General features: G+C 28.4%; 3 protein-coding genes across 4 annotated transcripts; 2 read left to right on the top strand and 1 right to left on the bottom strand.

Annotated features, from left to right (window-relative positions):
* Positions 1-57: 57 nt before the first annotated feature.
* On the bottom strand, positions 58-1,762 carry LOC113365710 (polyadenylate-binding protein 2). Of its 2 annotated transcripts, XM_026607233.1 has the most exons (6): positions 1,704-1,762; positions 1,278-1,369; positions 1,056-1,212; positions 718-980; positions 505-644; positions 58-350 (listed from the first exon to the last, which is right to left on the bottom strand). In XM_026607233.1, the coding sequence occupies exons 2-6, from the start codon at positions 1,359-1,361 to the stop codon at positions 323-325; spliced, it is 672 nt and encodes a 223-aa protein (XP_026463018.1). In that variant the 5' UTR covers positions 1,362-1,369; positions 1,704-1,762; the 3' UTR covers positions 58-322. The 2 variants fall into 2 exon arrangements, with proteins under 2 accessions (XP_026463018.1, XP_026463017.1); XM_026607232.1 differs by lacking the exon at positions 1,704-1,762 and having other exon boundaries at positions 59-350; positions 1,278-1,499.
* A 517-nt stretch (positions 1,763-2,279) lies between these two features.
* LOC113368173 lies at positions 2,280-8,335 on the top strand. Its single transcript, XM_026609741.1, has 6 exons — positions 2,280-2,363; positions 2,702-2,867; positions 4,636-4,882; positions 7,318-7,402; positions 7,962-8,136; positions 8,205-8,335. The coding sequence occupies exons 1-3, from the start codon at positions 2,326-2,328 to the stop codon at positions 4,879-4,881; spliced, it is 450 nt and encodes a 149-aa protein (XP_026465526.1). The 5' UTR covers positions 2,280-2,325; the 3' UTR covers position 4,882; positions 7,318-7,402; positions 7,962-8,136; positions 8,205-8,335.
* Positions 8,336-12,140: 3,805 nt separating this feature from the next.
* LOC113366805 lies at positions 12,141-12,898 on the top strand. Its single transcript, XM_026608460.1, has 3 exons — positions 12,141-12,211; positions 12,388-12,562; positions 12,637-12,898. The coding sequence occupies exons 1-3, from the start codon at positions 12,141-12,143 to the stop codon at positions 12,895-12,897; spliced, it is 507 nt and encodes a 168-aa protein (XP_026464245.1). The 3' UTR covers position 12,898.
* Positions 12,899-14,460: the final 1,562 nt, after the last annotated feature.

The raw sequence follows: 14,460 nt of genomic DNA, 5'->3' as shown, positions 1-14,460 counted from the left end.
AACTGCACAGTTTTGTTTTTAGTGAATGTTAATCATTTGGTTACTTATTCTTATAAAACCATTTCATACATACATAATAACTAAATTACACTTAATCTTCAACTTAAAAAAAAAGTTTGTTCCATGAAATGTCCTGTGAATTCATTAGTGATAATTTATAACACTGAACATTGACTGTCTATGATTTATAAAAAAGGTCTGCTGCACAAGTTCAATTCATAAAACATTATCCACATTCTTGCATGTAATCAGAACACAGATCAGTGGAAGTATATTCAAAAATTCACATTTGCCACAAAGATCATACCCGGTTCATAAATGGTCAGTAAGGTGAATAAAAAGAACCGCGTCTGTAAAAAGAATTTGTTAACATTGTGAATATTATTATAATTATAAGAACTTTATCAAGTGAAATATTTCTTTATTACAACCTAAAACAATTCTCAAGATCTTAGCATGGTGCATAATTGTGATTGAAACAGAAGGATAATTTAAAATACAAACCTCGGCCTTCGAACTGCACCATATCCTCTAAAACCATATCCTCCTCTTGCTGACATGCCTCGACTGCCTCTAAATCCTCTACCTCTTGGGCCCCTATTTGTAGTTGTTAAGCCTGGTCTATTTGTTCTTTTTGGCATAACCTGGTGAGATGTTCAACAATGTATAGCAACAACAATTCAAATTCTGAATTATTTTTGATGTATAATATCTTACTTTTATTTGTCGGCCCCGAAACAAGCTTTCATCCATAGCCATAGCTGTTTGAACACTATCCCTATCACCAAATTCAATATAAGCAAATCCTTTAGGATGACCATCAAATTTATTACATAGTATCGTTACACGGTTGATAGACCCACAGCCGTGGAAGTGAGATTCCAGTTCCTCTGCTGTTGCTCCATAATCAACATTCCCCACATATATCGAACGATTGTCAACTTCCATTTTTTCTTCTATAGACATATTTAATGGAGATGCTAGAAGAGAAGCATAATCCTGAAGTTTATAATGCATTTTGATGAAATATGCAAATCAGTCTTCCTGATACTTACTGACGCCTGTAGGACTCCCAAGACTCATTTGTTTATCAACTTCTGACTGTAATTGTTTTAATTTTTCAGCTTCTTCTTCCATTTCTTTGACCCTAGCTTTAATAGCTTCAAGTTCTGGGTCATCAGCCCCAGCTCCACTTGTGAGTGAAACATCTTCCTACAAAAAAACACTTATAAAGTGGGCCCCATAATGCAATCTAACCTATAAAGTATATGCCTTGCCTCTTGTATACTTGCGTCACCCCCATTTGTATCAAATGTGTCTAAATTATCCTCGCCCAAGGTAAAATCATCATTATCAGCCATGGTGTTATCTATTGTCAAAATTTTATTTAAAGGTTAGGTGTTGTACTATAGCATTCAATGGCGCTTTTATATTGCAGAGACTTATAAAACATATACATTCAGAAAATAATATAAAAAAATTATATTTTTCAGCCTGGTTAGTTATGCTTATCTTATTGTGTTACTCGTAAATAAATTTCATAAATCATAAAATCTCCAGCGCCATTTTGATATTTTGAAGCCGACAAAACAAATGTATAATATACTAAATTAATGGGATAAAATCAAATTAATAAAGGCATCATTCACGATAAAATGCAACTCAAAATGTACATAGACTTTTTAGCATTAAATCTCACTTACACTTAATTTATTTTATAAAAATACTAGCCCGGTATTTCGAGCGGCTTTTTTCGGCACTTGATACCAACGTGGCCAAATAAAATATTTCGTATGTCTATTTAAAAAAATTCAAATATGAAGCGCTTTATTTGAAAATGTATTGATTCACATTTTATATTTATTTTGCAATCAATAATATTTACATATCTTCATAATAACTAGGTTAATAATAAGTTATATAATATAATTTATTTATTAGTAGAATTCATAAAAATCGTATACAGAATTCGGGTGTGTATTTAGATGTACAAGTTTTTGCTTGTACAATGATATAAAATAATAATAGTAATAAAAAATAGTACATAATATATGAAAATTTTATATTCTATTTTTTGTTAATATCTAAAGTTAAAAATTGAAGGAAATTCAAACATGTTGCATAATTCTAAAAATTATTCATTTGTTATTGTCAAAACAAAACAAAATATCTAATTCAATCGAATTGAAAGTGGTAAGTAAATAATGCTTATAACAATAAGATATATGTCATTTTAATTTTATTATTTTATTTTCAAGATTATAAACAGAGTTCCTAATGGTTTGGCACAAGTCCTGGTTGTTTGGAGTTCCATTAATTTACATCATGATCATGATGTTTATTGATATGGCGGACGCGGTCGAGTAAGTTTAATAGTACATTTATGTTTTAATATATTAGATATAAAGCTGCTATTGCATTCCATTACGATAATATAAATAAGAATTAATTATCCCATGCCCAAAAAATATATACTAATAAAAACTGTTAATAAACACTAATTTTCTCCGGATGGTCTCAGGGTTATGGTAAATTTATCAAGAACAACAACATTCAGTGTCATTATTTTGTGTGAGTATTATGGGTTTACTTAAAGGCCGATTCGTTGTTACAGCGACGATTTGAACTCTAATGGTTAATAAATTAATTTTTTTTGTTGCCAAATTTTATTTAAATATGATTATTTAATTGTTTTTTAAAGGCCAGCCTTGAAATGCTATCAGTGTTCAACCAAAGGCTGCGGCGCAACTTCTGATTGCGGTCCAAATTATAATAAATGTTACCTAGCCAGTGGAAAGGACGAGGACGGTAAAGAGTTCTATTCCAGCGGCTGTGCTGACCGATCTGACTGCAAAAGTTATGTAACGGTAAGTTTTATATTCAATCGATTTATCTAAATATGATAATAATTTTAAAATTAATTAAGTACCACGATAAGTTTTGAAGAAGAGATACAATTGAAAATTCAGCGCGCGCAGCCTTTTTCTAAGGGGGTCCATAAATCACGTGAGATTTTTAGGGGGAGGGAGGGTATGACAAAAAATTTGAAGGGTATAGTAAGATATCACGTGTATTTATTCTTAACCTGAATTTAAAAAAATCAAAATATTTTCAAAAAAAATCAAATTTCTACCATTTTTTCTCATAACCAGAAATACACGTGATGTTTTCTTTGGGAGGGAGGGTAATTTTGAATATCACCACGTATCACCAAGGGAGAAGGGAAGATCTAAAAATCCTTAAAAAATCGATCACGTGATTAATCAACCCCCCCTTATATATACTCTACAATGTTTTTATTTCTCTATCCGTTTTTGAAACCAGATATGTCTCATTATATTTCGTTTAAAGTTCGTTTTTGCCAGAAAATCCGATTTTTAAATTTTATGTTCTTTCGATGTTTCAAAACATTCTAAATTGTTTAACATCAAGTTTGGAAACAGTGTAGATGCGCGGGTGTGTAAGCCAAAATTTGACCTTTTCAAAGTCGAAATTTTCTCAAAAACGCCTGCTCCGATTTCAAAGATTTAAAAGCCATCAGGTAAAACTTGATAGTTTTGCGCGACAATCTGCCAAATTGTTTGGTTGTGGTTAAAATTAGTAGAAAAGTATAAATTTAAAATTGACAATCCGTTCATAAGATACGGTCACTTGGGAATCGTGCTGATTAGGTTTTGGTAAAGATCAGCCGAGCCGTTTTTCGTAATTAATTATTGATGTTTTTGTGATTTTGATGAAGCTTTATATGATGATAGAGCTCAAAGTTTTAATAAACATCTGAAATATTATAAGCCTGGGGAAAGTGATATAATTATAAAAATTCATCAAGGTTCGGAATGATGATTCGTCTTAAAATTTCTTAATATGACAATTTTAAAAGTTGCTAAATCTCAATTCTAATTAAATAGATTTTTTACACATATCGGGAAGTGTTTGAAACTTGCCTTAAAGTGCCCAAATGATATTTCTCATTTGCTGACGTTAGGAGGAGTTATTGCTTTGTTATTATCTATTTTAATTATTATTATTTTACTGTTTAATAATAAAATATTTTCAAGAAATTCATTTTAATTTTTTAATAAAATCTTATTTTGATTTCTTTTCTATATTTTAATTCTATTAACATGAATTGGAGCTCGACCAGTTGACACCCTTATATTATTACAGGACAAATTCTTACAGTTTTATATTTCTTTTATTATTTAATTAACCTAGTTTTTAACTTCCCGTAGGGTAAGTTATAGTAATCGCAAAAAAATGAAAATAATTTTTTTATATATTTTTACGTTTCAAAGGTTTTTGACTATTTTGGCATACCTTTGAAAAAATGGATGTATGTGTGTGAGTGCGGATACAAATTTTCGTCGACGATTTCGGGAACACCGATCAACTGATTTGAATAATTCAAAAAACATTTTACTTGTATTGACCAGATGAAGAACTGATTGAATTTTTGGGAAGGCAGATCCAGAGGTTATAGACTCTCAATTAAAATATTTTTTAGGTTCCGTACCAAGATTTTTAATTACGGTACTAAAAGTTCCGGCAATTTGCCTTAAGGCACGATGCCATGCACCACTAGTCCATTATGTCAATCTTGAATGATAATTTCACTTGATGAAATTTCTCTTTCAGAGTATCCTTGAAATGTTGAAAGAACTGGAACAACAGAAGCCTGGTGGGGGTGACCAGGCTGGGGATGTTGAAGATGAAGAACGTAGAAAGAGAGAAGACGGTTTCAGAGATGAAAATGAAAAAAAGATTAATTTTCAAAAGTGCGAAGTGTGTGAAGAAAAACTCTGCAATGGCAGTGGGAGGAAATTTGCTATTACTACTATCGGATGGATTGTAGTAACCTACCTAGTCAACTGCCAATTTTAAGGTATGATAATATTTAGAATAATTGAATTAGACTTTTCTATTATTACGGAGATTGCTTAATAAACCAAGTTTTTTAAACTAATTTTGTATTAATTTAATATTCATATAGCTTGCCCATATACCACAGATTCTTATGCAATAAAATATTCTGTTTGTTTCACATCAAAAATTGGCTAGGATTATAGTTTCTTAATTTATGTGAAAAACTAATAGTTTAGACATTCTGGCATATTTAATATTAGCTTTTAAAATAACTATTTGCGAAATACGTTTACAAACGATTGTATTTTCAGAAGCTCCTGAACGGAAAATCTAACTTACAAGATTTTGGATTTGGATCGTAATGATATTTAGATCCTCGGTCGATTTAGTGATGTGTATGTGTGAAATAAATTATTTTTAAATGTCCGAATTATTTATTATATTTGTATACAATCTGTTATATCGTGAAGTGACTATAACTTTAATTTAAATTTGCAATTAAACAACTATGGTATAATGGTCGAGTGCTTTTAATAATATTATTTTTGTTAGTTTCCTAATACTCTTTATAATTAACTTCCCGTAGGGTAAGTTATAGTAATCGCAAAAAAATCGAAAATGAAATTTTTTATATATCTTTACGTTTCAAAGACTTTTGAACATTTTGGCATACCTTAGAAAAAATGGATGTATGTGTGTGTGTGCGGATACAAATTTTCGTCGACGATTTCGGGAACACCGATTAACCGATTTGAATAATTCAAAAAACATTCGATTCGTATTGATAATGAGACGTGTTGATTAGTATTTGGCGAAGGCAGGTCTAGCCGTTCCAAAGATACGGGCCAAAAACGGTAACACACTTTTTAAGAGAACGGATCGTCCGATTTTAATAATTCAAAAAACCTTTTATTTGTATTGACAAGATGAAGGATTGATCAAATTTTTGGGGAGGCAGGTCCAGCGGTTATGGACTCTCAATAAAAATAAGTTAAAAAAATGTCATTTGGCGGTCAAAAATGTTCATTGGACATATGTACATCAAATTATCAGATATTTTATAGAGATTTTAATAATGTGTACAATACGGGAAGTTCCAGCAATTTGCCTTAAGGCACGATGCCATGCACCCCACTAGTTTAATCTTTAAGCGTTTTCATTATTGTACTCACGATAATTTTATATATTGTCATAAATTTTTGCAATATCAGTGGTGATTTACATCTACAAAAGTACAATCTTGTATTAAAAACAGATTTTCTTCAAGCCTATATAATTATAATGTTTGTATGTTCTTTTGCCTATATTATAAATTATATCATTTTATTAATTATAAGTAATATATATTTTTTTAGAGCGATCTGGTCAATGATATGTTAATAGATTTAAAAAGTATCAGCTGATAGTTATGTTGATTGCGTTTTGGTGGTTGTACAAATATTTTAAATCGGTTTTAAAAAAATGCGTTAAAATTAAATTCTATATATGAAGTACAGTTGATTATGCTTGCTAAAACAATTTTTTATCGAATCCTGGAATTTTTTATTAGTCGCACTTGATAAGGTTTAAGTGGAATTCACTTAGTAATAGAATAGTCCAGTCATTATAGTAAGTTTACTTCGGAATTCGAGATACCTAGCTGTAAGTCTGTAAATACTTGTATATTAACACCCTCAAGTTGTCTCAAAACCTACATATGGTATTGAAACCCAGCCATGTGTAAGTTTTGAGACAACTTTAGGGTGTCAATATACAAAGATTTACAGAGCTGGGTATCTCGAATTCCGAGATTCTTACCTAATTTATAAGCTTAAATGATTGGACTATAATATTTTTTAAAACGTTGAAAAATTGGATAAGCACTCTTGCATGTAATGCAAGAATTTTGTATAACTTTTCTTAAGGCAACATAAGAGAATCAATTATACTAGAAAGTATATTGGAAAATATACTAAAATACAAAGTTTCGCTTGGTATTTCACTTTTGGATTAGTTTAGTTTAGTTATTTCAATATGGTATTTTGATATCGTAAGGACATAAGAATAAGAATATTTCTTTGAAAGTATACGTAATATTCGTTCTGAATATGCTCGATAAAATATTTGCCTGAATGATAAGATTATAACTGTTGCCAATGTTTGCGATGAAATATCATCATTCCTTGCGGTCTATAGTTAAGGATAATATATATATATATATATATATATATATATATATATATATATATATAAACATTTAGAGGACAGATAAGTTTACTTGCATTGATTTAATCGAGTTATGTTGAATTTTGATTTTAGAAGCGTTTAAAGTGTTGTGCAGAACAGTGTTCTTTTAAAGGTAATAATTATTTAAATTAAAATTATTCAAATTTATCAAAAATTTAAATTAGTTATTCGATTATTTAGTGGAAATTGCATATAGATGCATATTTAATTTAAAATTTTATTTTTCAGCTTTTAAAATGAAACCAAGTACTAAGTTTTATATTTTTACTTGCGCAATTCTACTCATTCACAGTAAGGAAATTTGGTGTCAAGAGTAAGTGAAAGTAATTTTTATTTGATTTTAATTAAAATGTTTTTACATTATTTATAAGTACTTTGGGTTATTTAAAAACTATTTGAGTCGCTTTATTCCAACGTTTTCCAGCTTTCAATTTCCAATTAACAAATTATGCTCTCTATTCATATGTTTAATGCAATTGAAAAATGAAGTTTAATGAGAAATATTGATGCATATTTTACATTTCATAAAATTTTAATTGTTATTTCATAATTATTGCTGGGAATTTAGTTATAGTTAGATGCAATGTGGTAAAGAGCTCTGGTCCTGCCTCACAAGGTTCCAGGTTCGATACCCACCTGAGCCAGCTTAATATCAAGCGATTGTGATATCGATTTTTTCTTGGAAATATAGATCTAAAATATATAATTTTTGGTATTTCTGCACCAAATTCAAAATATACCATCAATATTAAAATAATTCTAGTAAAAAATACATATACTAATACAATGTACTATGTTCCATCAATCCTTCTATATGGATGTTTAATCTGCTATATATAATTTTCAATAATGAAGAAATTTCTTTTAATCAGCATTCCATCATTTATGTGTTATGATTGTTTGGGGACAAATGAACCCTGCCAAAATATGGTCAATTGCATGACCAACTCTTGTTATGAGGCAAAATATAAAAATGAAACTGGAGACTATTATCTACAGGGATGTTCAATGGATAATTCTACTACAGATTGCAATTCCGCGGTTATGGTAAGTTTACTTATTTATCATATTATTTATAAATTAAAATTTTTATTAACAACAATATATCCACTTAGGAAAGCATAAATACCAATGATGATTTTATCATGCTTGAAAATGATAGTTGCAAATTATGTAACAATAGTTTGTGCAATAATTTTCAAAAACAAGCGAAAATTAATGGAGGCAATGAAATAATGAATAATCAAACAAATACAATAAATATTAATATTGAATCTGATATGAATTTTAATGTAACATCGAATCCTAATAATGGAAATATTTCTTTGTTTGGTTTTTACACTATTTTCAATATCGTACTAACGATTGTGATCGCGATTGGTATTAATCTGTAAATTTTATTTTTGTATAGTTTTGCAGATATTATTTTTAATAATTAGGTTTTAATGTAATAAATATTTGTTATTTTATCAGCAATAATAAAATTTTTGATACAGAGAAATTGTTTTATTAATTATATCGTTTCAATTTTGTAAAAGTATTGTGAAAAATCCTGACAACATATTAAATATGAATAACATTTTGCTAATCTATTGCAAATGAAATATTTATAATACATACGCCTCATTCGTTATTTGATAAGATTTATATTATATTAATTTAAAAAAAAGTATTAAACCTTCTATAATTTTTCATAAAATTTAAATTAGATTATCTTTTATCTTCCAAGTAAATGTTTGCATGCTCATGTTGCATCATAATTTATTAAGATGTTTGATGTTTAGAAATTTATTTCTTTCACAAAGAGTAGTACTATTTAATTTATATAATTTATTAAATACTTTATATTTATTTGTGAATATTCAATGCTGTATATCAATATTATATTCTAAATCTCTAAATTCTAAATATTGATTCTAAATAAGTAGGGTCAGAACTTGGAGGGTGGGCTCACACCTGAACAAATTATACTGTTCTTATTTGCCTAACATTAGATAAAAATTATTCTATGTATATATAGCTATATATTTATATATATATATATATATATATATATATCTTGTCGTTTTCTAATGCGATTTCTATTAGTTTCCTACGTTCGGCGTTATCGTTGATTGGTTCCTTATAATAAATATTTAAAATATAGCATATATATACAAATACATTGATTTAGAAAATTATATAAATATGAGCAATTATTTATTCATTCGTTTTAACGTCATTCAGCTAAAATAATATAAAATATTAAATAAATTCAGTATCAAAAAAATCAGGTTGCATCTTAACTTTACTAACTCTTCTTTCCTCTGAAATCATCTTTTTCATTTTTCTACTAATGCTATTAAATATTCAAAAATATCTATCCACGGATTTTTTACCAAAGTTTTTGCCGTTTTATTTTTATGAAATATTCAGTTTTTATAAAAATCAGTTGTTTACCCTACAGCATTTATTTTCCAAATTACTGTCTCATTTAATGATCAAAATTGCTATTTGTAACAATATTTCCATTCCAATGTATATTCAAAATTTCATTCTTTGTTTCATTCAATTACTGAGTAGATAATGATCTGCATTTTTATTCATTGTATGCACTATAATGCAACAAAATATATTTTGTTGTCACTAATATTTATTCAATGTTTCATATAATTTTATCTGAATGATAACACATATTTAGTGTAGAAACGTATAAACAAATAATTGTATATATTCATTTATTGTTTCAATTCGATGTACTGTCTGTTTGATTATTACAAATACGTTCCGACGTTTAAAAAAATTGTATGGAGATATATATATATATATATATATATATATATATATATATATATATATATATATATATCACGATTTCTGTATCGTAATATTTGTTTGAGATTATATGGAAAATGTCTGAAGATATAATTCTTGCAATAAAAGATATACCAATACGAATTATAAAAAAGTTTATTTGCCTAGATTGTGATAAGATTCTTTCTTCATCAGCAAAGCCAACTCAATAAATTTCTTTATTCTGAACGTAATGAAGCACACCATAAATATTGTAATAAATTTTTTTTAACGTCAATTAGAATTCTGCATATTGTTATTAGAATCCAATCCAGAGGTTGGCCACTGTCTATCTAATCAGATTTTTTATTAGATTTTTAACTTTCCATAGGGTAAGTTATTGTAATCGTCTAAAATCGTACAATTCGATTCCTATTGATAGGGAGATGTGCTGATTAGTTTTGGAAAAAGTCGGTCCAGCCGTTTTGGAGTTACGGAGAAAAAAGTGAGAAAATAGAAATCGAGATTTTGAGAAAACGGAGCATCCGATTTGAATGATTAAAAAAACATTCAATTCGTAGTGATTGGGAGAAGTTGTGGTTGTTTTTGGTGGAGGCAGGTCCAGCCGTTTCGGAGATACGTAGCTAAACAGAGCCAAATCAGCATCCGATTTGAATGATTCAAAAACTTTCTGCTTGTGTTGGCAAAACAATTTTTTTTTTTTTTTAAATTTCCAAAAAAAAATTTTTGAATATCGAAAATAATTCAGATTTTCAAAATTTTATTTCGGCACGGAAAGTTCCAGCAATTTGCCTCAAGGCACGATGCCATACACCACTAGTTTTTATCTAATGCTGAAGAGCCTTTATTTCTGAAGCGAAAATCTGATACCACTATTACTTAATATCAAGCAGGCAGAGATGAGAACCCGAAACTAGTAGCCACTATTTGCATGATTCAATTGCAATAATTTATTCAGAACAAACAATCTATTATCATACAAAAATCGTTATTATTGAAAAAAGACATAAACAGGAGAAATTTGTCTACTCATCAATCAATAAAAAATTATGAGTTATAGTTATATGCCAAACACCTGAAATCAATAATTGAGAAGGATATATCATTAATGATCACGCAAATATACATTACCCAGCTAATGTCCTCATGGTCTTTATTACCTTATAATGACTTGAATTTGTTTAGTACTTTATTTAGTTTGGCATTGATATTGGCCTAAGGTGTCATTAATCAATAACTTATTGCTATTAATATCTCATAACTATAGATTTTTTGTAATTTAGCCAACTACAGAAGAAATCGTGTTATATAGAAATGGCACGTGATTTAACATTAGTATTAGTAGTAATCCACATATAAAAGGACAACTTGCGTCCTTTTCCAATCTCACTAATGGATTACATCACATTAGCTAAATTATTATAATTTCGCTAATGAAAATTATCACTTCGAACATCTATGACGATATAATTGCTTATTCTACATTCAAATATTAAATACCTTTTTTACATCATTCCCATTTAGCAAAACTGACAAAAGTCAAAGTCGTATATCAAAAACATAACACAATCATAAAAATCCGTGAAACAAAATCATTTTAAGATTTATATATTGCTAATAAGTTTTAATATGGATCATTTTTAATTCGTTTTTGTGACATTTGTAGAAAATTGCTGCAGGTTGGATGATCACAATTTAGCAGACCAATATAAACTTATCAGGTATTTATTAGTGAACGAAGTGACGATAATAAATAATTTCTATTTTAATGGTTTTGAATTTAAAATAAGTGACCAAGTTAAATCATAAGTAAGGTACTGCAGTAAGGCAAATAAAAAAATAGTAAGTAGTGAAATGCGGACATTGGTATTTCATGCAAAAATCAACAACTATAATCAAAAATGAAAACAGTCGAAATTCAACAAACTGCATGTAACTCAAATATAAGTGAATGTATTTATTAAATTTACATTTTTTTATATAACTTTATTAAGGTACAATTGTTTGATCAGGTGTATTGCAATTCCAATAGATTTTTTATCTATTTTTTTACCTTTTTTGATAATGAGCATAGTAGTCCTCCATCGTATAAAATAATTGAGTATGAGATAATTGTCAAACCGTCTGTTTTTAGAATTTAGAATTGATCAATTATTAAAAATATGTTTTCAAAGGTAATTTTTAAAATTCCTTAATTAATTTTAAAATACTATTTTATCAATGCTTCATGTCTGTTTTTCTTTCCAGTGACTATCAACATGAGGTCATTTTTTTTAATTTTGACATTGTCAATTGCATTACTGGTATTTCAAGAAGCTCATGGTGAAGAGTAAGTCTTTATTGTTAAATTTGTTTTTATCGAAATGTAAGAACAGTAGAAACTGATAGAAACTTTATTCTGCTAAACTTTACTCTGTCGAGATCAGCTATTTACAGAGATAAATATGATCTTTTTATACTACTTTATCTCGTATTTTATTTCATCACTATCGCGTTTAATTTCAGAGAAAAACCAGAAGTTTTTGAATGCTATGAATGCTTAGAAGAACATTGCAAAAAGACCGTAAGTTGTCCAAGTAAGGTATGCTACAAGGGTGTTGGCAAAAATGGTACCAAGAATATTTTTGTTGAGGCTTGCTTGAGTGATGCCAATATTAATGATTGCGCCAATGAAGCTATGGTAACTACATTTGATACATTAATATTATTTTCATTGTATGTTATGACAATTTATTTATTTTTTTATTAAAACAGGCCAAAGCACAGGGTAAAGACATTCTTGGCGCAGTCGCAAGAGGAGAAGTTAAAAATGAAGAAAATGCGACTGAAAATGCCTTTACTGAAGCAAACGAAGAAGACGAAGAACATGCTTTTAGACAAGAAGACAATAAAGATGGTCTTGTTATAAATGAATGCTACATTTGCCAAACAACACTCTGCAATAGTGGAATCGCAACAAGCACAAGGATTGTGTCTGCAATTGCGTCGTTACTTTTTATTGAATTATTTTTCTAAATGCCCGGTAAATAGCTATAGCTTTTATATTTATTTATTAATTTTATTAAATTGTGTTTAATGTTAACCTAAATCATTTTAACGCCAAAATTGGTGAAAAGTATGTATCATATGTTAACCAAAATTTAACCCTTTGTGGACGTTTTCCCAAAAGCATTTAAAATTGTTTGCAACGATCAGCCAAGCCATATCTTCATAATTAGGAGAAAAATACAAAAAAATTTATTCACGCTTTATCCAAGAATTCTAAACAGATCTTCAAAGACTGCTTGAAAGATCTTCTAATATACCAGTTTGTATTAATAAATCGTACATTTACTTGGTTTGTCACTATACAGAACAGTTAAATTATATAATATTATTATTAAGTTGATGTACAAGTCGATCAGTCTAAAAAAAATTTTTTTTTCAGAAAGAAACTCAAAAATCCATGTAGTGCTGTACCTCTCCATAAATATTAAATTGAGTAGTGAAATCAAATGTTAAAGTTGTTTGATGAAGTCCGATATTAGAGAAAATTCAAAAAAGTGATTTATTTTATGTATACGAAATAGTTTGTAATTTATAAAATAAATTTATTGGAGTATTATTTGTCGTTCATTAAAAAGAGTAGTTAAGAAATTTAGTAACTAAGATACATATTTTCAGTTGCCCAAAAGAGCTAAAATACTTTTAGCAAATGTGTCATATTTAATAATTAAAAAATTACAAAATGTGTAAATGTTGATATCTAAGATAATAATTCGTACAATTAAAATTATAAATTATTTTTGCGTACACGACCATGAATAGGAGTGAAACAAGAAGCCTAAAAAATACATTTTCTATTGTATTTATTAAAATCAAAACAAAAGAATATAAATGTCAAATTAAATATTAGCATAACTCAACTCATTGACTTTTATATTCCAAAACTTAATAAATATGAAGAAGTTATATTGGCGCTCTGCTATTCTTCTTATTTCGATAATTAATTTGATAGGCCCGTCCACTCAGTAAGTTATTATTGTAGAATTATATTTCATTGGTAGATTGATGAACTTCAGCTATAAAGTTTTCTAATGATATTTCAGAATTGAATGCTTCTTTTGTGATGATCCAAAATGTAAAGAAAAAGTCACATGTGCTGATGGAATACCCTCTTGTTATATGGCTCAAGGTAAAAAGGACGGTGTAGCTTTTTATGAAGCGGATTGTGCTCCTTATGAAGATGTTTGTGGGAGAAATATCAAAGTAGATACATAATAATTAGCTAAAATATTACTTATTCAGTTACGATTTACGGTTTAAACCTTTTTAAGGACAAGGTGTTTATACATAAAAACTTTTAATAATTTAATTTTTATTAATTTTACAGACTTTTCCGCCTTTGAAAGAAGAAAAGGAGAACGCCGATGAAGGAGAAAAATTTAGATCAGACGACGAAACTCAATTAGCCCTGGATTTTTGCGTTTTGTGTTTTGAACCGTTGTGCAATGGAGTTTGCTTAATCAAAATTTCTACGTATTTAGTTGCTTCATTGGCTATTTATTTATGGTTAACTAGATAAATGTGAATTAAGTA

This window comes from Ctenocephalides felis, unplaced genomic scaffold (assembly GCF_003426905.1).
Source record: "Ctenocephalides felis isolate EL2017-DRISC unplaced genomic scaffold, ASM342690v1 CF-g0.4_SCAFFOLD_01170, whole genome shotgun sequence".
In the NCBI taxonomy this organism is placed as follows: Eukaryota; Metazoa; Arthropoda; class Insecta; order Siphonaptera; family Pulicidae; genus Ctenocephalides; species Ctenocephalides felis.
The sequence above is the reverse complement of the archived record's forward strand: the minus strand, read 5'-3'. Positions and strand labels throughout refer to the sequence as shown.